Source organism: Anolis sagrei, chromosome 2, assembly GCF_037176765.1.
Source record: "Anolis sagrei isolate rAnoSag1 chromosome 2, rAnoSag1.mat, whole genome shotgun sequence".
In the NCBI taxonomy this organism is placed as follows: domain Eukaryota; kingdom Metazoa; phylum Chordata; class Lepidosauria; order Squamata; family Dactyloidae; genus Anolis; species Anolis sagrei.
In genome coordinates, this window is record NC_090022.1 from 160,164,514 (window position 1) to 160,191,319 (window position 26,806).

The 26,806-nt window shown below is 40.3% G+C and overlaps 1 protein-coding gene across 2 annotated transcripts in view; it reads right to left on the reverse strand.

Moving 5' to 3' along the window:
* The window catches only part of CC2D1A (coiled-coil and C2 domain containing 1A), a 79,075-nt gene that overhangs the window by 46,469 nt on the left and 5,800 nt on the right, over nt 1–26,806 (reverse strand). For both annotated transcript variants that reach the window (XM_067464004.1, XM_067464005.1), the window contains exons 3-12: nt 21,495–21,627; nt 17,861–17,970; nt 15,811–15,891; nt 13,262–13,399; nt 10,313–10,676; nt 9,467–9,591; nt 6,431–6,503; nt 4,376–4,489; nt 1,714–1,844; nt 621–693 (exon numbers count right to left, since the gene is read on the reverse strand). In XM_067464004.1, the coding sequence (XP_067320105.1) occupies nt 621–693; nt 1,714–1,844; nt 4,376–4,489; nt 6,431–6,503; nt 9,467–9,591; nt 10,313–10,676; nt 13,262–13,399; nt 15,811–15,891; nt 17,861–17,970; nt 21,495–21,627 (1,342 nt within the window). The remainder of the gene's footprint in view (nt 1–620; nt 694–1,713; nt 1,845–4,375; nt 4,490–6,430; nt 6,504–9,466; nt 9,592–10,312; nt 10,677–13,261; nt 13,400–15,810; nt 15,892–17,860; nt 17,971–21,494; nt 21,628–26,806) is intronic.

Below are 26,806 nucleotides of genomic sequence, written 5' to 3' on the forward strand. Positions count from 1 at the left end.
CTTGTAACAATTACTTATTTACAGAAAAAGGAAGAATCTAAAAAAAAATTGTTGGAGGTGCAATAAACTGGGACTTATATACCTTTATAATGGAAATGTGAAAATATTTTTTAAAATTGGAGAAAAGTCTGTGTTAAAATTAATGACATACTATCAATTAATCTACAAAAAAAATCCTAATGCAGCACTTCTATTACATTCTGAAGATATAAGCTAAAAGTAAATGGATGGATGGATGAGGATTTTAGTGAAAGATTAACCCATTTACAAAAGATGGTTGTCACAAGAAAATAGGAGTTGGCCTGTGTCTTAAGATAACTGAGATGAATAGGAGCACTTTTTTACGTAGTCAACTTTTCTATTAAAAAAAATCTAAAGTGCAGAATTTCAAACATTTCAAGATAATGATATATCTACAGAATTTGAACTTTTAATCTGAAGAAAAATTCACACCTGCAGCATATACACATCTGTGTAAAATATAGAAATAGAAATTTTACCCATTTCCACATAATTTTCACAAACAGCATCTGTATAGGATAACTGAAATCGGGAAACGTACTGAGGAAACCCAAACAATCACTCCTCAAGTTACTCAAATGAACTTGGGAAATAATTACCAGGGGGAACAGGCAGCTCAGCAAACTCCACAGGTTTCCCTGCTTTGTGAGCTCTGATGGCATCTTGATATTGCTGATGAGGAGAGGGGGGGAAAAGAGAAAATAAAAAATACAATTTGAAAATACGTTCTCTGTAAACAAAACTTTAGGAAAACACTTTGATTGGGTTAGTAATAAATACATATTGACTAGTGAGTCATTAGTTACATGTATGTCCCATCTGTCCTCCAATAATCTCATATGTGGCTTTCCTCCCATTCACCCACACAACAACTTTATGAGGTTGTACACAGTGGTTCTCAGCCTGTGGGTCCCCAGGTATTTTGGCCTACAACTCCCAGAAATCCCAGCCAGTTTGTCAGCTGTTAGGATTTCTGGGAGTTGAAGGCCAAAACATCTGCGGACCCACAGGTTGTGACCACTGTTGTGCAGGCTGTGTGGGTATGTTTAGCCTGAAGAAGAGAAGGCTGAGAGGAGACATGACAGCCATGTATAAATATGTGAGAGGAAATCACAGGTAGGAGGCAGCAAGCTTGTTTTCTGCTTCCCTGGAGACTAGGACATGGAACAATGGCTTCAAACTACAAGAAAGGAGATTCCACCTGGATATGAGGAAGAACTTCCTGACTGTGAGAGCTGTTCAGCAGTGGAACTCTCTGTCCCAGAGTGTGGTGGAAGCTCCTTCTTTGGAAGCTGGATGGCCATCTGTCAGGGATGCTTTGAATGCAATATTCCTGCTTCTTGGAAGGGGGTTGGGCTGCTTCTTGGACTGGGTGGCCCATGAGGTCTCTTCCAACTCCATGATTCTATGATTCTATGATTTCATACCATTAAGCAATGGAGTTCAAATGGTGTCAAACTGCATTAATTCTACAGTGTTGATGCACCCCCAGTGAGTTTTGTGGTTTCAGGGGGACTTAGGATTCAGGCACTGCTCTCCATAGGGGAACAAATAATGCACAAAGGAAAAACTTAAGTGGGATTGGTTACCATGAACTATAACATGGCACCTGCCAGGTATAACATTTCAGTAGGGAACTTGGTAATAAAGTCCATAAAGGAATTGTGGATTTCAGGCTTTGGCACACCTTACCTTCACAATCCGCTCATGCATCCTGGCTTTCCTGTCATCCCCTTTGCTCTTTGCTTGTGCAGCTGCTGTCTTGTACCTCTCCATTCTTTGCTGCAGGGCCTCCATCATATCTCGAGGAGGTGGGGGCACATCTGGAAACACAAAGTCAGAGTCCTGTTAGTTACATGCATTTGATTGAGTATGACTTACTCGTACATATGGCTCTTTTTGAACAGAGTGTAACATGTTTTTCTGAAACACTATGTACAACATCCAAAATCTACCACCATCCTACAGCTGCCCAGCCCTTGGGGGGGGGGGGGGCAGTGTTGCTCCTGACTAATAGGGAGAAGAAAAAACTTTTCGTATAATGTCGCTCCAAAGGGAAAAGACAGGAGGGTGCACACCACTTCTGTTCAGCCCTTGTGGGAGCCAAGATGAGCCAATTCCTCACTGTCTTACTTGCCTCTCTGCTCCTTCCCTCTCACAATGATAACCAGTAAAAGCCCTTCCCACAGAATGACAGTTTTGAGAAGGAAACCTAAAGTGAGATTCAAAGTACATTGATAGAACCCCCAGTGGTGGATTATCCACAATATTTGCTTTGAACTGGAATTTCTGAGTCTACACTGCCAGATAATCCAGTTCAATATGGATGTTATACAGCTGTGCAGAAAGGACCAAAGTCCACTTGATGACAGTTAACACAGGGCTTGCACAGAATCTTTTTTTAAATTTTAAACTATTACATTTGGCCCAGCCATAGGTTTTTTAAATCCTTGTGTGTTACTGTTTATATGTGAGTTATATTAATTGTATTGTTTTTGCTTTTTTGTTGTTGTTTTATTGATGTGTTGTTGGGCTTGGCCTCATGTAAGCCACTCCGAGTCCCTTTGGGGAGATGGTGGCGGGGTATAAATAAAGTATTATTATTATTATTATTATTATTATTATTATCTCCAAAAGACATACTGAACTGTGCATGGATAATTATATTATATTATATTTGACAAAAGGTGTAATAATTTTTGAACTGAACAAGAAATCCTTAAAAATAAATGGAGAAAGATGTTCTTATGCCATATTCTGTATTTCAAGCATTAGTTGTAGATTTTGGGCGAACTGTTATTAGAGCTACTGAGGTGGCATGCTACGTAAGTGTAGGATGTTCCATTTCAGGGCCCTTCCACACAGCCATATAATCTAGAGCAGGGGTCCACAAACTTTTTAAACAGAGGGCCAGGTCACAGTTCCTCAAACTGTTGGAGGGCCGGATTATAATTTGAAAAAAAACCATGAATGAATTCCTATGCATATCACATATCTTATTTGTAGTACAAAAATCACTTAGAACAATACAATAATGAAGAACAATTTTAACAAATATAAACTTATTAGTATCTCAGTGGGAAATGTGGACCTGCTTTTGGCTGATGAGATAGGATTGTTGTTGTTGTTGTTGTGCGCTTTAAAGTCATTTCAGACTTAGGTTGACCCTGAGCGAGGGCTGGGTAAATGACCTTGGAGGGCCACATCCGGTCCCCAGGCCTTAGTTTGTGGACCCCTGATCTAGAGTATCAAATCACAAAATCCCACAATACCTGCTTGGAACTGGGTTATTTGAGTCCACACTGCCATATATTGCAGTTCAAAGCAGAAAATGTGGGATTTTATTCAGCTGTGTGGAAGGGGCCTCAGACTGCAACAGATGGTTCATATGACTAAACACTCCTTCCTACAGAAAACAAGAAGCTAATAATAGCTCTTCCTCCTTGACATGCAAAGTAGAAATCCACTTTCCTTTTGTAATCTGTGATTAAGAAGCTTTGAGCAGCTTTTGCTCATGCCAGATCATATATGCAATAATGCACATACATTCTTTCTCTGATGATTCATATCTTGTTCTCTGTCATATACCCCTATATACTCAAGTATAAGATGATGCGAATAGAAGCCGAGGCACCTAATTTTACCACAAAAAACTGGGAAAGTGTATTGACTTGAGTATAAGCTGAGGGTGGGAAATACAGAAGCTACTGGTAAATTTCAAAATAAAAATAAATACCAATACAATTACATTAATTGAGGCATCAGTAGGTTAAGTGTTTTTGAATATTTACATAAAACTGTAATTTCAGATAACACTGCCCAACCATGATTAAACCATTATTCTAACCTTCTTCAATGTAAATGTGCTTACGTATCCTTCTAATAATAATAGAGTAAAATAATAAAAAATGTAATAATAACAATAATAATAGAGTAAAATAATAAATGTAATCATAAAATAGAGTAAAATAATACATGTAATAATAATAGAGTAAAATAATAAATGTAATAATAATAATATAGTAAAATAATGTAAATATAATAATAATAATAATACTTTGATAAAATAACTGTAATAAAAATAATAATAACAGAGTAAAATAATAAATAACTTTCACTCAAGAATAAGCCATTGTGTGTGTGTGTGGGGGGGGGGGGGGGGGGGGTTCAGCCTAAAAAAAAAAGGACTGAAAAATCCATCTGTATCCTGATGCAAATTGCCATCTTTCAGGAACAGCCACAAACAAAGCATGGGAGCAGAAGAAGCCAGCAACACACATGCTGCACCTCAGACTTGAAACAGGAGCAGAAGCCATAAGCCACAGTAAGAGCTAAAATCTCTCTGGTTTCCTACCTCCCGGACTCGAGGCTCCAGATGCTGGAGGAGTCATAGCCTGCGCAAGAGGTGTTGTTGTCGATATGGGAGGCCGTTGCACACTTGGGGACAACATCTCCTTGGTCAGCTGTTCTGTGGAAGATAGATTGAAAACATGATGGGAAATGCCCCAAATCCATCCATCTATCACTTTGTTTATATCTCACATTTTCCCCAGGCATCATAAAATACAACAGAACATATATGGTTACAATTAAGATTAAAATAACAGCATTTAAACTATTTAAAATTTAAAAACAAAATTTAAAGACAGTACAGTAGCACAAAAAACGCTTTCGTTGAGCTGGCAACTCTTCTGCACTGAAATTGCCTATTAATCCCAGTGGTTCAGCAAAACGGTGTTGTACAATATCAAAGCTCTATCTTGTCCTTCTCCACATCTCATTCCCTACCTGCAAGACCTACAGTGTGTAGCTACCATTGACTATGCAGGCAGGGAATGATGGGAGCCGTAGTCCAACTCATCTGGAGAGCACTACATAAACTATTATAATCATGGCTTTTGTGTTTCATCAAGTCTTTCTGGCTTATGGGGACCCTAAGGCAACTTGACCAACATATCCAGCAGATTTCCGTGGCTGAGTGAGGATTTGAATACTATTCTCAAGAGTCATAGTTCTAGTTCATCAAGTTGACAGACGACTTCAAATTGGGAGGGATAGCCAATACTCCAGAGGACAGGAGCAGAATTCAAAACGATCTTGACAGATTAGAGAGATGGGCCAAAACCAATAAAATGAAGTTCAACAGTGACAAATGCAAGATACTCCACTTTGGCAGGAAAAACGAAATGCAAAGATACAAAATGGGGGACGCCTCGCTCGAGGGCAGTACGTGTGAAAAAGATCTTGGAGTCTTCGTGGACAACAAGTTAAACATGAGCCAACAATGTGATGTGGCAGCAAAAAAAGCCAATGGGATTTTGGCCTGCATCAATAGGAGCATAGTGTCTAGATCTAGGGAAGTAATGCTACCCCTCTATTCTGCTTTGGTTAGACCACACCTGGAATATTGTGTCCAATTCTGGGCACCACAATTCAAGAGAGATATTGACAAGCTGGAATGTGTCCAGAGGAGGGCGACTAAAATGATCAAGGGTCTGGAGAACAAGCCCTATGAGGAGCGGCTTAAAGAGCTGGGCATGTTTAGCCTGATGAAGAGAAGGATGAGAGGAGATATGATGAGGGCCATGTATAAATATGTGCAAGGAAGTCATAGGGAGAAGGGAGCGAACTTGTTTTCTGCTTCCATGGAGATTAGGACAAGGAACAATGGCTTCAAACTACAAGAAAGGAGATTCCATCTGAACATGAGGAAGAACTTCCTGACTGTGAGAGCCGTTCAGCAGTGGAACTCTCTGCCCCGAAGTGTGGTGGAGGCTCCTTCTTTGGAAGCTTTTAAACAGAGGCTGGATGGCCATCTGTCAGGGGTGATTGGAATGCAATATTCCTGCTTCTTGGCAGGGAGTTAGACTGGATGGCCCATGAGGTCTCTTCCAACTCTTTGATTCTATGATTCTAGTGAAGGACAATGGGATTGCAATCTGGCAACATCTGAAGGGCTATAAATTCCCAATCCTTGAGCTAGAAGATTGGAACACCTGTCCCTGTGCATGTGGGAAAGTAACTAGCTGGAACAGAAGTTATCTGATTTTTGGTACTGATACATATGTCAGCTTTCAAATACTTAGCTCATAAAAGAACAAGTCTGTACACACACATATGGGGATAAAGAGAAACATCATACTAGAGTGTTAATTCATAAATGCCAAGCAGTTTTACCCACAAATCGGACTACTGTGCCCTATTTTAAGACAGGGGCTTGAAGACATGGGTTTTGTTCTGGAAGACAAAGTAAGTTGGCAGCCTACCACATTTATCAGCAACAGTGTTTAGCTTTATTTTACTCAATCCCAACGCAGCTGACTTCCTTATGAAGCTGTGCAAATGCCACCATTTCAGGGAGGTCAGTCCCAGGTTGATGAAAAAAATGCAACCCCATTTTCCTTCTTACCTGGAGGCGGTGGCAGACTGTTGAGATTAACAGTCTCTCCTTTACCCACAGAAGCCAGCATTGGATCAAAGGTCTAAAAACACAAACCATTAGCTAGAGTTTAATGTTTCTGAAATTTTCAGGTAAAACATAACTAAATGCAAGCAAACAAGAAAAACTGAAACTCTCCAAAGATTACTGATAGAAAACTATGGCAAGTAATTGTCAACCTGGCCACCCTTTCGTAGCAAGTGACCAGAGGATGTGGAAAGCAACATGTTACCAGAGCAGTCACAACGGCGGCTTTAAATCCTACAGCTTCCATGATCCCCTGCCAGAAAAGCTAATGGAGGATGTTGGAGGCAACATTTCCAGTTCCGTCTTTTTTCTGAGATTTTTTTTAAGTCGCTCCTGACACGAAAAAAAAGCTGCTGAGATGAGCCCAAGCTTTTAAACAAATGTATATTCCTGGACAACTCTTTCTCCATATTGGCTGAATTATTTGACAGGAGGAAAAGACCAATATCTTAACCACAGGCCCAAATTACACCATTGTTTTCCTTCCTGGCTTTAGGAATTGGCATCTGTACCTTTCTTTCTAGCTGGCTATAATGACTAGAACATTGCTGCTCAAAGTGGTGGCTCACGTGGACCAGTGCCATTCCACAATTGATTGTCTGCTCCTCTTCAGCAAATTTCCAGGAAAAGAATTCCTTTCCTTGGTTACTGCCAAAGAAGACGGCTGGTCAAAAGGTACAGCTACATCAGTAATTCCCAACCTGTGGTCCGTGGACCACCAGTGGTCCTCAAGAACGAAAATAAGGTCCATGGCTTCACAATTACTACACCATTGCCTCGAAACCATGCAGCAATGAGAGTGACTGCTCTCACGAAACCCTCTTATAGTGCCGAGGCAACGGGAATGTCAGGAGGGGAGAGGCTGACTACCCATGAAAGATTACTATTACCACATCAGCTCTAGATTATTGAATATGGTTTTCTGTGGGGAAACAGATGGCAACTACTGGATAGCATATGTCCTGTATCAGAAACTAGAGCTGATGTGGTCCATCCAATGAAATTTTCTGAATCAGCACCCCAAATAACCCCAAATCTAAAGTTGACCAAAAACTGATTCGTAACCCTTTTAGAACTAATGTTGGAGATTAGTCTCTGGTCAAAGTGGTCCCTAGTCAAGTGGTACCTGGTAAATAAAAAGGATGGAAGCCACTGAGCTAGATGGATAGTATCCATCTAATTTGAGGTTGTGTGCCCTCAAGCCAACAATGATTTATGGCAACCCTGCCCCGATCTACACTGACTACATGGTACACCCACACTCCCACCAACTACTGCCCAGCTACTGCCCAGCAATGATGAACATGTTTTGGCATCATTGGGTGGCCACTGTAACTGTCTCCTCATGCTGTCCATGTCATAGCAGTCTCTGGCCTCAATATGGGGTATGCCTATCTGCTGCCATATGAAGTGCTGTCAGCTGCAATGACAGTGTGAGGGGTGAAAAGAGGAATCTCCCCTCCCTTCCTAGAGTGCCCTGTTGCCCCGGCTGATGTCACTACACATGATGGCCAACATGTACGAACCGTGTGCCAGAATTCAGACACTCCCGACTTTGGGAGTGGGATAAAATCACAGTATGATGGCCTTGCCTCTTCTTACCCCAAATCTGCCCCATGTATTGTCGATGTTGCAATCCCAGGTGACAGCAGGACTGAAGAGAAACAACTAGAAAAGCTGACATGATACGAGGATTTAATGATCGAACTGCAAAGACTCTGGCACAAGCCTGTAAAGGTGGTCCCAGTGGTGACTGGCATACTGGGTGCAGTGCCTAAAGACCTTGGCCTGCCCTTAAACACAATTGGCGCTGACAAAATTATCATCTGTCAGCTGCAAAAGGCCACCCTACTGGGATCTGCATGGATTATTCACCGATACATTACATAGTATCCTTGAAGTGACCGGATTGATCTTGAAGGAGCTGGGGGTGGTGACAACCGACAGGGAGCTCTGGCGTGGACTGGTCCATGAAGTCACGAAGAATCGGAAACGACTGAACGAATGAACAACAAACATCACGTAGTCCTAGACACTTGGGAAGTGTCCGATGTGTGACCCAATACAACAACCAGCAGAGTGATCTTGTTTGCTGTGTAGTAATCTTGTTGTATTTCAAATAGTAATAACAACAAATTTTTATTTGTACCTCGCCACCATCTCCATGAAGGAACTTGGGGCAGTGAACAAAGCATTCCAAAGTACTGCACATAAAATAAATACAATTACTTAGTCATCAAAGCAATAAAAACATGAGCAGACATCCATAAAATATTACATAACAAAATTAAAATTCCAAATTTATAAAACGCACTCATTAACTGTGGATAAAATTGATAGGGCTGATGCGACTCTACACTGACCGAAGTGGTAAGCATAGATGTGGCCTCAGTCATGGGTCTCTTTTGGCAGCATTTATTCATAGCAGTTTTATCATTGCCTTCTTCTTCAGCAGGGGGATTGCAACTTGCTGAAAGTCACCCATAGCTGAATGAGGATTTGAACCCTGGCCTTCAAGAGTTCTGAAACCAACACTCAAATCATTATACAGTGCTGGCTCCACACAACTCTTATCTAGCCATAGCAACTAGACACATCAAAAGAAGATTGTATGAATATGCCACTGCAGATCAGTCATCATATTGGACTTTCACATTAGATATAGTATTTTAAAAATGGATTCAATTGTCATATTCAACAGGGAGCAATCAAAATTTCAGTAACCAGGTATATCTGTGTGCATGAACTAACTTGGGAGTATGGTGTAGAATAGGATGGAAGATCCCAGGATTTAATTTCTGCTCCATATATTAAGTCAATGAACTACAAAGGAGGGCAAAGCAGTAATTACAGAGTGATATCACTGATAAGAAGGAAATATTCTGATTTTCGACCTGAAAAAGATAACTTATTTGTTGAAGATCATTTCCTCCACCTCTTGGAAAAAGAGCCACTATCTTCTTGTAGGGATGCACCTACCTTGGCTATGCGATAATACTTGGTAGCCATTTCAATGTTGCCTTCCTGCTTAGCCCGGAGTGCTGCCAGCTTGTAAGCCCGCTGTCTGGCTTGAAGGATGTCCTGAGTATTGGAGCTTTGGGGAGCTGAAGAGAAACAGAGAAGCCGGTTATGCTGTTTCACACCTTGTCAAAGAGCTCTGACATCCATAAAGTGTTCTCACCAACACTAACATACACATAATGAAGTTATCATAGACAGCTCCTGAAATATCCTCCATTTGCAAATCAACTCACCATATCATGCAAACGTTGGGGAAATACATCAAGTAAATGAGAATTAGGGGTGCTTATTTCAGGTAAAACAGTAAGAACTTGCATTGTAAACTTGAATAATATCATAAGGTTGCAGTATCATCAAACCACATCTTCAATAAAGATGGGACTATGACAATTATGGGTTGTATAAAGTAAAGGAAGAAAGAACCAAAAAAACTGACAACAGTAAAATGAATCTGAACTGTTTAGAACAATTCAAAATAGAATAATTTAAAGCCCAAAATATATTAAACTAGCCGTCCCCTGCCACGCGTTGATGTGGCCCATATGGGGGTTCTGTGTGGGAGGTTTGGCCCAACTCTATCGTTGGTGAGGTTCAGAATGCTTTTTGATTGTAGGTGAACAATAAATCCCAGCAACGGCAACTCCCAAATGTCAAGGTCAAGAGGGACCACCGTATACATCTATTGCATTGCTTTATGGTTTGTTGATTGTAATAAAGGTATCGCTGATTGACATCCTCCTTAGCTGTTTGTACCCCCCCCCCTTTCATCTTTTTGAGGGGCAAATTTCGGTTTTCAGTACTAACCTGAAGGAGAAGGTGCCAAAGAAGCAGGTTTTTCCTGCGGTTTGTCTGGAGGCCTCAGGGGCACACTGGAGGGTGGAGAAATCTTTGGTTTAGGAAGCACTGGGGGTGGCAATTTGGTGGTCTGATCAGATGCTGGTGGAGATTTAGGGGGTGTTTGCTGAGGGGATGCAGATGTTGTTTCTGGAGTAAGGTGGTTGGACAGAGTGATGCTTCGATCTGGTGTGGAGGGCTCCGAGGTGGAGGATCTCTCTGGAGAAGAGGCCTGTTGGGAAGGTGCGGTCTTTCCTGTGGCCACCGGGGGAGGGATTTCATCTTCGTCAATCGTTTTGCCTTTTCTCGCAGAGGTCAACAGGTTTTCCAGCGTCTAAGGGATAGGGACAAGCAGAAGCTTTATACAGAAACAGCACATTTCAAAAATACAAGCTACACCTTGCTCCAGAGAGAGTACAGTTCATTACTTCTATATGTATCTACAAACTGCCTGTTGACTGGCAGCAATACATTTAATGAATTTTTTCTTCAGCAAGAAGCATTCAGAGGTGATTTGTCATTGCTTTCCTCTGAAATATGGTCTAAAGTAGCACCTGGTATTCCTTGGCTGTCCTCCACTCAAGTAGAAACCAGGTCTGACCCTGTATAGCTTCCAAGATTAGACAGAATCCAGTCCCTTTATGGTATTCGGGCTCGTAAGATGGTTTTGAAAAAGCTTTCATGATTGTAGTCTGTTTAATGAGATTAGTCTAAAATAGTTTGTATCATGTTAACTGGTGCTCCTTACAGAGAGAGGTCAACCCTCCTGTTCAAGGAGCTCCACTGGCTGCCGTTTATTTTCCGAGCCCAATTTAAGGTGCAGGTGCTTACCTACAAAGCCCTGAACGGTTTGGGACCAGCCTACCTGCGTGACCGCATCTCTGTTTACGAACCCACGCGTTCACTTCATTTATCTGGAGAGGCTCTGCTCGTGATCTGCCTGTGTCGCAAGCGCGTTTGGTGGGGACACGAGACAGGGCCTTTTCTGTGGTGGCCCCCCGACTCTGAAACACCCTCCCCAAAGATCTTAGACAGGCCCCTACATTGGCAGTCTTCAGAAAGAACTTGAAGACCTGGCTGTTCCGATGTGCCTTCCCAGAATAGGAAATCTCCAATATCAAGTCCCATAAGCACTTTATTAGAACTAAGATTGCCGCACACTACACACTGCACTTGCCCTATAAGCCTTAAATATCACCTGTCACATCAGCACTTTTAATTTCTGTACCCATTACTCTGGCCCGGCCCAGTTTTATTGTGTTTTGGTGTATTGTTTTATTGCGTGTTGTTTTGTTGTTTAATATTGCTTTAATTGTTTTTAATTTGCTTTAGGTTTTGTATTGTTATGTTGTGTTTTGAGGCCTTGGCCTTTGTAAGCTGCATTGAGTCCTTCGGGAGATGCTAGCGGGGTACAAATAAAGTTAATAATAATAATAATAATAATAATAATAATAATAATATAAAATGTATATGTCTTTAAAGTACTATAAGGTGAAGATAAAGATTGTCCCCTGACATTAAGTCCAGTCATATCTGACTCTGGGGTGTGGTGCTCATCTCAATTTCTAAGCCGAAGAGCCGGCGTTGTCCATAGACACTTCCAAGGTCATGTGGCTGGCATGACTGCATGGAGCGCCGTTACCTTCCCGCCGGAGCGGTACCTATTGATCTACTCACATTTGCATGTTTTCGAACTGCTAGGTTGGCAGAAGCTAGGGCTGACAGCGGAAGCTCACACCGCTCCCCGGAATCGAACCTGCGACCTTTCGGTCAACAAGCTCAGCAGCTCAGCGCTTTAACCCACTGTGCCACCGGGGACTCCTTTAAAGTACTATACACAACACTTTTTGTTCTTTTTACTACAAAGCAATACAATTTTAACCTGTGGGAAAAACAAACATATCACAACATTTCTTTTTACTTATTTTTTGGATACATTTTATAACCTACTTTTTGTCCAATGTACTCATGCACCCATACCTTGGGAAGTCAGACTTGGCCAAGGTGGTCCACACTCTTGTTACATCTAAGATAGACTACTGCAACACACTCTACATGGGGTTGCCTTTGAAGTCTGCTCGGAAGCTTCAAATAGTCAACGAGAGGCAGCCAGGTTAATAACTGGAGTGTCATACAGGGAGCACACAACTTCCATGTTACGCCAGCTCCACTGGCTGCCAGTTTGCTACCAGGCACAATTCAAAGTGCTGGCTTTGGCCTATAAAGCCCTAAATGGCCCCGGCCCAAATTACCTGTCCGAACACATCTCTCCCTATGAACCATCGTAGAGATTAAGCTCCTCCAGGGAGGTCCTGCTTTCCATCCTGTCATTGTCACAGGCATGATTGGTGGGGACGAGAGACAGGGCCTTCTCGGTGATTGCTCCCCGGCTATGGAACTCCCTTCCTGGTGAGATCAGGTCGGCCCCCTCCCCACTGTCCTTTAGAAGGATGGTAAAAACTTGGCTGTGGGACCAAGCTTTCGGGACAGGGCAATAAAGCGGCAGTGGGAAAGATGACCAAGCCAATTGGATGACTAGGACGGTTTTAAATGGTGTATTTTAATACTTTGATAAATGTTTTTAATGCTTATGTATGTATATAAGAATATAAGAATGTATATAAGATTCGATATTTTAAAAAATATGATTTGAAAAATAATAACATACATTTCCAAGATTTTTGTCATTTCTCATTATGTTTACGCGACACACCTACACGAAGCAGCTAAACACACTAACGTGTCGTGACACACAGTTTGGAAAGCTCTACTTTAAGGGAATACCAAGATATTCTTAACACCACACAACCCACCCTCAAATCAAATATAAACACTTAAATAAGTAATTACTGGTATTAACACATGTTCTGACAGAAGTACTTTGCAGAATGATGTTCCAATGAACATGTTATAGCTTACCTTGAGGCCTCTTTCATACCGGCGCACTTTAGAGCTTTCTCCAGCTTGCTTTGCAGTTGCGATTGCAGCCTTGTACATGGCGAGTCTTTCCTCCAAAATGGATTCCGTCCTGCTGGAATCAGCTGGTGCATCACTGACCTGGCAAAGCAGAGAACAGACACTTCTTTTCAAGGAAAACAAAGGACAATCCTTACTGCTGATTTGCAGAAGAATGACTTGGCTGTATTGTACATCTGAGCCTTGACACAAACATCTCAGAATAGAAAAAGACACACAGAAAAAGATACTTCCTACATCACTGACTACCTGCCTGCAAACTATATACCCGGGATGGTTATACTGTGACCCCTAGACCATACTTTTCCGCCCCTCTTAGGTTTCTCAACAATACTGCCCCCAATTTTTCCAGAAATTGCAGACATACAAAAATACCCCACCTCGGCCCCTCAAATTCTCCAGAACGCTACATAATCCCTAAATATCTCCCAAAATATCACTTCCTGTTGCCATTTTGAGGAGGAAAACAGAAGTATTTGTGTGTGGGGGGGGGGGGGGAGTGCGGTCCGCAAGGGTTCTGGGGAGGGGCAGAGATTGACTCTTAACCATCACATAGTTTTCCACTCCTCTGATAAATTGTTAAGTCAGCTAGTTAGTATTGACTGGTTTTATAAACTGCTTTTGAGTCCTCCCAGGAGTGAGAAAAGCGGTATATAAATACTGTAAATACATTTTATAAAGAAAACTAGCTGTCCCCTTCCATTCTTTGCTGTGGCCCAGTCTGTGTATATGTGTGTGTATATATTTGCGTATATGTGTACATATGTGTGTCTGCGTATATATATGTGGTTTTGCACATGTGTTGTAATGTATTTTTAATTTTTGGCTTTTTAAGTCTCTTCTGCTGTGTTTTTCAGTGTTTTTATGAGTGAAAGTCACTCGTTGGCCTAATCGGTGTCTTGTGTCCAAATTTGGTGTCAATTCGTCCAGTGGTTTTTGAGTTATGTTAATCTCACAAACGAACATTACATTTTTATTTATATAGAAGGAGCCTGCACTCTTTGCACCAACAGAAGCCATCAACATTGTTGTCAAAACTGTGTTCTTCAAATAGCACTAATAGTTATTAGCGTATAATATATTCTAAATGTGCATGTGAGGGAGGGGGGCATGAATTGGACTCTCTAAAGAAAACTAAAAGGCTACTCAAAAGCATCTATTGAGTACTCTAGAGTCCAAACTACTCTGCCCCCCACTTGTGGGAAAGCTTGATGCCACAACCACCACTATAATGAGCCCTCCTCTGCAAATAATCTGTTTATTTCTTATCTCACCTGAGTTTTAATTAGTTTGTAATCAGTCTCTCTTTTAACCATTACATGTTGCCTGCCCATTGTCATTGTGATTGTGCCTATTGTAATTTTATATTGCTATGTTTTCATATGTTTTATGTAATTATGTTGTTGTTGTTTATTGTTTGCGTTTTCGGTTTTATTTTATTGTAATTTGTTGTTTGGACTTGGCCTCATGTAAGCCGTTCCGAGTCCCCATTGGGGAGGGATATAAATAAAGATTATTATTATTATTATTATTATTATTATTATTATTATTAGTGCAGTGATTCTCAACCTGTGGGTTTCCTGATGTTTTGGCCTTCAACTCCCAGAAATCCTAACAGCTCGTAAACTTGCTGGGATTTCTGGGAATTGTAGGCCAAAACTCCTGGGGACCCACAGGCTGAGAACCACAGCCTCATACCAACCAAATTTAAAAGCAGAACACTTCTATCTTCCTATTACAGATGATTGAGGTGAGGCTGAAAGATGTTTTACCAAATGCTAGGCAGCAGTGACCCTTCAAATGTTTCAACGGTCCAAGACCAACAGTCATAGAAACTGGGCATAATGGAAGTGAAAGAGTTCAGAACTCATTAAAATCTCCTTCCCTGGTGTAAAGACACAAGTGGGCTCATGGCCAAGGCAAGAGCTGACCAAAGATTTCCAAGTGTCTCTTCTATGCCAGTTATTAGCATTCAGTGAGTTGTTGAAGGCTTTCATGGCCAAAATCATTGTTTCATGGCCAAAATTTTGTTTGTTTGAAGCAAGTGTGACTGTTGCAATTGGCCAGCTTGATTAGCATTGAATAGCCTTGCAGCTTCAAAGCCTGACTGTTTCCTACCTGGAGGAATCCTTTGTTGGGATGTGTTGACTGGCCCTGATTGTTTCCTGTCTGGAATTCCCCTGTTTTCTGAGTGTTGTTCTTTATTTACTGTCCTAATTTTGGAGATTTTTTAATACTGGTAGCCAGATTTTGTTCATTTTCATGGTTTCCTCATTTCTGATGAAATTGTCCACATTTCCAACAGCATTAAGTTTGTGACATATGTAGGAGATAGACGTCCTTGTCACAACTCAACCCAGAGGGGCTTTCTAATGAGGTCATATAGAACTGCCTAAAAGTTCTTTCTTTCCCAACAAAAATAACAAAAATAACTGAAAACTAGTTCACAAAGCATCAAGAGCAATAAAATCATGTTGGAACAGATAGTGCACCTTAGAAACAACAGGTACTGGCGTATCTTTGGTCTCCTTTTCTTCATCTTCCTCCTCCTCAAGTACTTCGTTGAGTTCAGCCTACACAGAGGAGCACAAAGATTTTTAAACAGCTTCCATTTCAAAACAACTATTCTGTTTCTTATTTTTCTTGTACACACTAGAATGGCCTTCTCCACTTTTTATGCAAGCCACTATTAAAACTAAATTACTTTATTTTCTGGGTCATTTTTTCATGATTTTTTCCTCTTTTTCTTATCTCCTTCGTCTTTCATAGTAGCTCATTTCCTACTTTTCTATCTTCTCCACAATATTTCCCCACTTTCCCTGTAATAAAATATTCTTTTAATAAAAATTAATTAGCAAAAAGAAAAACCCTAAATTGCTTTCCCCATTTCTACAATCCATTCCTGTGTCCTCCTCTCACTCAAACATGTGTAACTGTTCTGGACTCCTTGTTCATCTCTGTATTTCTCCAAAGAACTCTGAACAGCTTAGAAAAGTTACATTTCTGTACTACAGTTCCCATAATTTTCCCACTGACCATGGTACTGTTATGAATTGAAGCCTCATAACAGTACCATTTCCCAGCTATATTCTGAATTTGTACTCCAAGTGCCAGACTCATATAGCCATTCTCTCCTTGTATTTCTTTATCACTGTCAGTCTCTATTTCTCTTCCATTCTCACACAAAATGCACATTTTGGCATAAGGACTGCATGAATTTTGTGTTCTATGTAACACGAATACACAACATGGAAGTGAAATGCATTATTATTGTGATTGTTATTATTAATTCTTATTATTACCTGTCTCTATTGATAGAATTAAAATAAAATAGATAACTAAGAAAGGAAAAGGCAGGGGCGGCTCAACCCATTACGCAAAGTAAGCCTTTGCAGTATAGTTGATTTTGCCCAGGGGCACTCTTGAGGCGTTCTTGGGGGAAAATAGACCTTGACATATGCGAGTTGTAGTTACTGGGATGTATAGTTCACCTACAACCAAAGAGCATTCTGAACTCCACCAATGATGGAATTGAATCAAATATGGCACACAGAGCTCCCACGACGAACATAAAATATATATCAGTTATTTGGGGGGGGGGGGGCACCAAAATACTGTTTGCTTACTGTTGAAAATTACCTAGGGCCACCTCTGGGTAAAGGACTCCTCTGACATTAAGTCTAGTCATGTCCAACTCTGAGGGGTGATGCCCATCTTCATTTCTAAGCCAAAGAGCCGGCGTTGTCCATAGACACCTCCAAGGTCATGTGGCCAGCATGACTGCATGGAGCACCGTTACCTTCCCACCAGAGCGGTACCGATTGATCTACTCACATTTGCATGTTTACAAACTGCTAGGTTGGCAGAAGCTGGGGCTAAAAGCGGGAGCTCAACCCGCTCCCCAGATTCAAACTGGCAACCTTTTAGTCAGCAAGCTCAGCAGCTCAGTGGTTTAACCTGCTATGCCACCAGAGGGGTCATAACTAACTTATGAAAACTAACAACATGTAAAACACATAAATGTGACATTAAACACACATTAAAATCACCCATACCTATAAAATGTCAATTTAAAATTTATAATTTAACATCAACTGGGTAGGAACTGCTGAAAGAGATAGATCTTTAATTATTTTCAAAACTCTGACAGTATGTTCCACTATAGAATCTCTTCCTGAGGGCCTTCCATAGTTGTGGGGTGGCTGATGAAAAGTCCTCTGGGTGACAGTTGCCAGTCAAGTTCTGTCTCATTAGAGTCAGCGTCCACCAGAGAAGTTCAGTGTACACTGCAGGTTGTAGAGGAGAAGGCAATTCTGTGGATAACCTGGACCCAAACTATGTAGGGCTTTAAAGGTCAAAACCAACACTTTGTACTTTGCCCAGAAACCAACTGGCAACCAGAGGAGTGATTTATTATTGATGTAAAGTATCAATCCCAGATGTTCCTATAACCAATCTGCTGCCATGTTTTGGACTAATGGGAGTTTCCAAACTTCATACAGACTTGGCCATAGTATCTATCAGATTTCAAAGAACTTTTACCAGCAGGTCATCATCATCTTCCAAATCATCCTCATCTTCCCCATCCTCTTCATCAAGATCCTTCATACAGAAAGCGGCCATCCTTTCAATAGCTTCCATTGGCAAAGGAGCTAGAAAAAAGAAGCACTGTCACGTTTCACAAGAATAATCCCTTACTCATCAGTACAGGAAATAGCAACCTTCTACAAGCCTCCTATACTAGTTATCTTTTATGTATATAATTCAGATTGCTTACTATTTATATATATATAAATACTCGGTGCATAATGAATACCTTAAAAACAAAAGAACCAATGAACGAAATCACACCAAATTTGACAACAAAACATCTCACAACACAAGGAGTGACCATCACCCAAAAAATTATGATTTTATCATTTGGGAGTTGTAGTTGCTGGGATTTATAGTTCACCGACAATCAAAGAGCATTCTGAACTCCATCAACGATGGAATTGAACCAAACTTGGCACACAGAACTCCCACGACCAACAGAAAATACTGGAAGGGTTTGGTGAGCATTGACCTTGAGTTTGGGAGTTGTAGTTCACCTACATCCAGAGACTACCATGGACTCAAACAATGATGGATCTGGACCAAACTTGGCACGAATATTCCATATGCCCAAATATGAACACAGATGGAGTTTAGGGGAGATAGACATTTGGGAGTTGTAGTTACTGGGATTTATAGTTCGCCTACAATCAAAGAGCGTTCTGAACCAGACCAAAGACAGCATTGGGCCAAACTTCCCACACAGGACCCCCGTGATCAACAGAAAATACTCAAGGCCATCCAGTCCAATTCCCTTCACTAGGGCAAGGAAATGTAATCAAAGCCCTCCTGACAAAGAGCCACCCAGCCATAGATATAGATAGATATGATTCACACACACACAGATATAATAGATTTGAAAGGGACCCCTGAAGAAGGAAAATTATATGTTGCATGTTCCAGAGTAGGCAAACCAGACACTCTCCACATCAACACTGAGAAAGAAACAGCAAGAAATACTGTTTGCCCACAAGCAGAAAGAAATTACATATATTGGAAACCAACACTTTCTCATTACTTTATTTTCCAGATCAGCAGACTGGGCCACAGCAACGCTAATATATTTTATGGGAGAGTAGATGTTTTCGGGCAACTGAAATAACACTTCTGGAGATCTGCGACAGATTTTGTGCATTGGCATAATCTTTTTTCCCAACAGTTCAAAGAGATAACCAGGTATATTAGTCTAACAACTGAGAAACCTAATTTGCCTTGCATAAATACAAGTGGATCTTTATCACTGAAGAGAACAAGTTTTTAGCTCTTCTCGGGAAGATCATACTTTACATAAAGGTTATGATTATTCCAAATGGCGTGAATGCCAATTTATCTCCAAAAGGTCACGCTTCCAAAAGACTATGGATATTTTGGTTTTCCAAAAGGTTATGATCTCAAAAGTCATCCTTTAGTAACTAGCACATAACTGTCACGTTTCATAAGAACAATCCCTTACTTACCAGAACTGATTTTGAGATTTATGCATATGATTAACTGAGAGACAATTAAATAAATCAATAAAAACAACAAAACTTATCAGAAGAACAGTTGGCATACTTAAGCTGGAAGAAGCAAACGCTCAAGAGCAGTGGTTCCTAACCATTTTTTGACCAGAGATCATTGACCAGGGACCACTTTGACCAGGGACCACTCTCCAACATTAGTACCAAAAGGGTTATGAATCAGTTTCTGGTCAACTTTAGATTTGGTTTGGAGTGCTGATTCAGAAAACTGCATAGGCTAAACTAATCAGCTCTAGTTTCTGAACATATGCCATCGTCAGCGACAGGGAAGAAGTGGCAAGCAATTCAAAAGGAGCAGAAATAAAATAAAATAAAATAAAATAAAATAAAATAAAATAAAATAAAATAAAATAAAGAGAAAGGAGGCTCACGGACAAGATTTTTGTCCTCGTGGTCCATTGGTGGTCTGCGGCCCACAGGTTAAGAACCACTGCTCAAGAGAGAAGGTCCCGCTTATTTACAATTTTCAGAACTTCAACAGATTCTTGTTCAAATACTTCAAGTATAATACAAACACTGTATCAATAGGGAATACACTCTTGGACTACAAAAAAACTGCAGATGATAGCAAATCCTATTGAAATGAAGAGCTTCTGGCCCAAGATTACCATAAAGTTGCACTGGAGAACTTAAAAGATGCCAAGAGACAACAGATTTTGTAGTGTGTGGATAAATGAACCATGGATACCTGTCCTATGGACACAGGGGTCATACTATGGCTGAAGGTATCTGTTGCTTTTCAAAATTACACAAGTCCAAGAACAGGTCTGAAATATATATGGTATATGAGGAGTATCAAGCTTAGGTCACTTTTTCTAGCAAAATCATCCAGATTTCCCATTATATGAGTTGAAGGATGCATTTGCAGCTGGAGCTAAGCCATTGAAGAAACGGGGGGCATCTTTTAGCTTTATTCCCAGAAGAAAGAAACTACAAGACTACCGATAATGTGACCCTGAACATCTCTACCATCAGCACTGCTGGACACTCTATTAAGGCAGCTGGACAGGGAATTAGTGGATCCTAGAGGTTATCTATAAGAATTAGAAAGACTGTCCCAAAAGGAACAGCAAAAAAGCTTGTGACACCTCAGAATCAAAGAAAGGACAGACACAAAGGAAAAAAGGATGGAGGACAGACTTTTTTTCTTTGAGCCCTTGGCAACTGTTTACAAGAAAGCTGGAAAATGCTCAGCAACAAACAACACCTCTTGCTATATTTTCAACACATTGTCCTAAGTAACACATGTCGGTACAGTGATCTAGAGGTGTGATGAAGTGCGAATTTTAATCTACAGTTATGTATAATTATAGATAGGTGTTTAAAAGAGTATTTAAAACAGCATAACTGGGGGGATGGTAGCCAGCTCAGCTCACTTTGAGCTGGGTTGCCATGGAAAAAGGGGAGGAGTCAACTGCCACTTGGCAGTGCAGGCATTTTTAAACGGTCAGTCTGTAGTCAGAGAACTGCAGGGAAAGGCTGGTTCTACTGTGTTGAGAATCAGGAAGGCTTAGGCTTTTAGCCTGTGGGGTTTAGATAGGTCAAGTTGACTTATTTAGATTAGTAGTTAGTGTATGAGCAAAAAGGGGAAGAGAAACCCAGTAATAATCTTTACTGCAACAGAGGTAACTTAGGGAAAGAATAAGCTGGTACCTGAAGTGATCTGTTAAGGAAAGAAACACAGTTTGAAGAAAAATAAGTTTAAAACCTGTCTAGTGGAAGGAACAGTCCTCTTAAGAGTTGTTTTATGAAACATTATAAATGTAACCACTGAAGAAATGTGCCTCTAGGAGTTAAGAGACATTGAAACCATTAAGCTTCTGTTATACTTCAATAAACTTGTTACTGTTTCTCTTAAAGCCAAGTCTCTGTTATGAATACTTTCAAGTCAAGCCACGCTACATATTGAAGAAAGACCAACAAAATATTACAAGCTATTAGCTGTGTTATCAACTTTGTAAATCCATTACAAATAGTAGAAGACCCTGACAAATCAGTCACGTCCCTACTGCTCCTGGTGGTGTCCTTACAAAGTGGTGGCATCTTTACAAGAGGTCACTTACTTTTTCCATTTGGTTTCCGTTTAGCACCAGGCTGGTCTCCAACAATGGCCAGAAATTCAGCTTCTAGTTCATGATCATCTTCCCCATCACTGGCCATCATGCCTTCTGGAGACAAATCCATCAGCAAACCCAGCTATAAGAGTAAAAAGATGATAACTATGAAAAATGTTGCAGATTTAGTTAACAATAGCAGTTCTTAAATTGCTTAAATTCTTCCAATACAGGTTGCGTAACTCTTAGGCAAAATGCCTTGGGATCAGCAGTGTTTTGGTCTTAGTCCGTCCGTCCGTCCGTCCCCCCCAGATTTTGGAATACTTGCATTGCCATATACCAGCACATACCTAATGAGAATCTTGAAGTTGGGGCAAAAGTCTAAACATAAAAATATTTTCTGTTTCACATATTTATTTATTTGTTATTTATTTACAGTATTTGTATACTGCTTTTCTCACCCTGAGGGGGACTCATATACACACAGCACTTCCATATACACAAAGCCTGAAAGTAATTTTATGCAATATTTTTGTGCGTGAAAAGAAGTTTCTGTACACTGAACTATCAAAAAGAAAGAGGTCCTTATCTCAGGAACCCATGTGAACAATGTTGGATTTTAGAGCATTTTCTATTACAGAATTCCAGATAAAGGATGCTTAGACTACTTACTGTCTTGGAAATAATTGTATCAACATAGCAGATTTTGTTGTTATAGATGCAAGGATGACATAGAAGCTTCAGCATGAATTGCTTTCACACACAATCACTTGTATCTGCCATTTAACATCTCAGATCCTATAATGTGCATTTTATGACTTAGAAAGATTCACATACTTGATTGTTCTTTTGTTGCTTTGTAATATGGGCACATTTAACTAAGAATCACAGACATCTTTATTTGTTTGCTTGCTTATTTAAAACCTTCTCAAGTCACAATTCTTCAGAAAGATGAACAACCCAATTAAGATTCGGCAAATGTCTACTGCAATTAAGATCATTTTGTCAGTCATGCCAACTAGATGGAACATCCACAACTTGAGAAAGTGGCTCTTTTTGAGTAAACAGCAGGAATCTCCCATTAGTATGATTGGTGGCTGGACAATTATGGGAACTGAAGTCCAAACAGTAACTTACCTGGAACACCGGGTCACAAAATTCTTGCACCTTTCACAGGATTAAGGAGGATGTTATCAATCTAAATTCAGCCTTCCACATTAGTGGGTTTAACTTCTGTTGATTTGGTTATTCATGGATTTTCCTAACATGATTTCTCTAGGAAAGTGTAGGTCCTTCAATGAGATGCTTTGTTCTAGAGAGACAGTGACCAGAGCTGTCCTGAAGGACCTAGAGATTCATACTGGTTTCCTCTCATTTACTTATGTTTTTTCCTATTTTTACAGGGGCCATGTGCCCCTAACCTTGTGAATGTGAAGGATTGGTTCCTGCAGTCTTTAGGAGGAGCCTGAAAACATGGTTGTTCCAGTGTGCCTTCCCAGAATAAGGAAAACTCTCAGCAATATGCCCTCAAAATGCACTTTACCACTGATTTAGGATTGACTGTGTTCCTTCATTTCTCTCTGAAAATCCTATCCCAGTTATATTCTACCTTGTTCACGTCAGCATTATTTTTAATTTTTTTACATTTGGCCCGACCATTGGTTTTAAATGTTTATATGTCACTGTTGATTGTCAGCTTTCATATGATATTGTTTCTATGATATTGTTTCGTATTATATTGTTGCTGACTGGCACAACCTGGGGATCACAACTAGACACAGTGAAGACATCTGCCCTTGCGCTATGCTACTCTGCTGCTGAGTACACATGCCCAGTGTGGAACACATCTCACCAAACTAAAACAGTAGATGTGGCTCTTAATGAGACATGCCGCATGATCACGGGGTGTCTGCGCCCTACACCACTGGAGAAATTACACTGTCTAGCCGGTATTGCACCACCTGACATCCACTGGGAAGTAGCAGCCAATAATGAAAGGACCAAGGCAGTGACATCTCCAGCTCATCCCCTGTTTGGGTATCAGCCAGCGCGTCAACGACTTAAATCAAGAAATAGTTTTCTAAGATCTACAGAGACACTCGCAGGAACACCTCAGCAAGTGAGAGTCCAAAAGTGGCAGGCTCAAACCCAGAACCTCAACCAATGGCTGATACCAAATGAGAAACTCCCCCCTGGGCACACAGAAAACTGGGCGACTTGGAAGGCGCTGAACAGACTGCGCTCTGGCACCACAAGATGCAGAGCCAACCTTCAGAAATGGGGCTACAAAGTGGAATCCACGACATGCGAGTGTGGAGAAGAGCAAACCACTGACCACCTGCTACAATGCACCCTGAGCCCTGCCACATGCACAATGGAGGACCTTCTTGCAGCAACACCAGAAGCGCTCCAAGTGGCCAGATACTGGTCAAAGGACATTTAATCAACTACCAAACTCACAAACTTTGTATTTTGTCTGTTTGTTTGTTTTGTTCTGTTAGAAACAGAACAAAATAAATACTGTTGACAAAATAAATACTGTTGATTGTTTATTGACTATTTTCTGTTCATGTGATTTATATGATTTGTATTGTATTGATTGTTTTATTGAGTTTTGTTTATTGCTGTTTTGTTTATTGATGTATTCTGGGCTTGGCCTCATGTAAGCCACACCAAGTCCCTTGGGGAGATGGTAGAGGGGTACAAAAAAGTTTATTATTATTATTATTATTGTTGTTGTTGTTGTTGTTGTTGTTGTTGTTGTTGTTGTTTGAAATTCACTATTGCTCTATCTTGCATGCTTGATAATATTTTCAAATTATCTTTATTTGTTTGTTGGTTTGTTTAATTGATTCACATTATGACAATGAAAAATAATGGTATATAAATGATCCTTCAATGACACCACTCAACTATTACTGCTTTCCTCACAAGATGTCCCTGGAAAGTCCTAAGGAACAAGGAGCACGGATTTACAGGTGAAAGGTAACAACCAGGCCAAGTAAACATTGCATAAGTAAACTAAAACATTTTAACTACAGTCTCTACTTCTTATAATTTCCATTTGGATAGCAAAACCTAGGTCTATGTCAAAGTTGCTGGTGAGGTGAGATACTTTGCTTTCACTTTTTATGATTTGCTCCTCACAGCTCAGTAAATGATTCTGAAGGCTGCTGTTTACCTTTCCATAAGTACATAGAGTTACACTAAGATCACTTTTAGTAGAATTGACTTCTTCCCCAAGTCATCTTTTATTGCATTATTTACCCACAATGTACTGCTGTAGATCAAGTTTCAGCTAGACAGAACACAATAAAAGGTGTGGATGGGCTGGACTGCAATAAAAAGACTTGATAAAAAAGTTCCTTTATCAGAAGCTTTGTTAACTGAGTTGTGGCTATATTGCAAGAGGGTGATGAGGGAATAGAAATGTCTATTTGTCCTAACCTCTACCTTTGACCATGTTAGCTGCAAACCAAAACAGATAGCATCACAGGCTGTAATAAGGGTTTGTAGTAATGTCCCAAGAACCAAATATTCCATCATTCAAGGAAGGAGCAATACAGTTTCATTTACGACACTTTTGAGGAAGTACAGCCTTCAGCTGAATCACAGTAGCAGGGCCTTCCATATAACCTGCCAGCCTTCTCTTGTGAGACTCTTACATAATGATGCACAAAACAAGCTAAATGTTGCAAGCTTCTTGGAGTAGTGTGTGTAATGTAACTCAGATTCCATTATGGCATTTATCACTGGTTAAAAGCAGTTAAGAATTCAGAAGCATTTGCCTGCATACAATGCAGATATTATGTGTGGCATTTTAATCTCTTGTTGTTCTCCACTTCGATCCATGGGGAGAAACAGATCACAAACAACAGCAACAAACCAAACAATAGACAGAGTCAAGGGAGGAGTCACGTGTCAAAAGATGTAGCTGTTGCAACTACAGAACTGTCCTAATGGCACTTTTTACATAACAGGAACAGAAGTCCTTCGAACTCTTTAGAAATAATGGTGTGGACCAGTTTAAATAAGGAATATTTTAGGATTAGCAATCCAAAATAAACTTGTTCAGTTTGGCTTTTGATGCATTCTTTGGGGACTTGCCCCAAAAAAACAGCTTAATTTTTGAGTCTAATAATAATAATAATTATTATTATTATTATTATTATTATTATTTTATTTTTATACCCCGCCAACCATCTCCCCTAGGGGACTTGGGACGGCTTACAAGGGACACGCCCAAGATTACAATTAAAATGTAAAACACTTTAACCAATTAAAAGATCAGATAAAACAAATAACAACACAATTGAAAGCAATATAAAAACAGTACGGCTGAAAGAAACATAACTGAGTTACAGATTCTATTAGTTCAATACATTTTTACAGGAGTGCAGGAAAGTGCAACAATACAGTAAACTGGGCAGGAAATGCTGTCATAACACATGTTGAGGTAGAACGTATGCCAGTGTAAAGTGTGGGCCGGTGTAAAGTGTGGAACTTCAAGTAGGGACAAGAAAGTTACTGGTGAGCTGCTTAGTCAAAAGCGCACCGGAACTACCAGGTTTTTAGTTGACTACAAAAGTAGGACAAGGTGGGAGCTTGTCTGATCTTCCTAGGAAGGGAGTTCCAGAGCCAGGGGGCCACCACCGAGAAGGCTCTCCCCATTATTTGGCTGTAATTAAAATTCAAGTTGGTGAAGAATTCAAATCATGGATGGAAGCTCTTTACTTAGCTTGTTTGGCTGTTCCCGTTTGCAATTGGGCACTATGCACCAGCATGTTCTCTTCCTCAAGATAGCAGAACTGAGGTAATTTCAGTTTATTTCCTTTATTTATATACTATATCTTCCGTCCAGTGAGGGACCCAAGGAGGCTTATTGTTGAGTGGGAGTGTCTTTGATGAGTGTAACTGTTTTATGTGTTTATAAAATCTTATCTTGAGGTGGACAGCAAAATAATACAATGGAGAGGGGATATCACTGGCAACAATTCAATGGCATTTGAGATTGAGATTGTCTTTTTCCAGTAATAGAAATACAACTATTTCTATTACTGTGCTTCTTTGTATAGTAGATCTATTTGTATGTTTAAAACCACTATTGCATGACCTATTTTCAGCTTCAACTCTCAGATGACTGAACAACTTTCTCTAAAAGGTCTGATAAAAAATTTAATGACTGCATCATCAGGAAGCAAAACAAGACGAAACTATCAGATTTCCACCACCATGGAGAACAACTCCAATTTTCCCCACAAAGCATAATTCTTCTCACTGAAACCGACTACAGTAGTATTTCCAGAGAACACTGTTACATA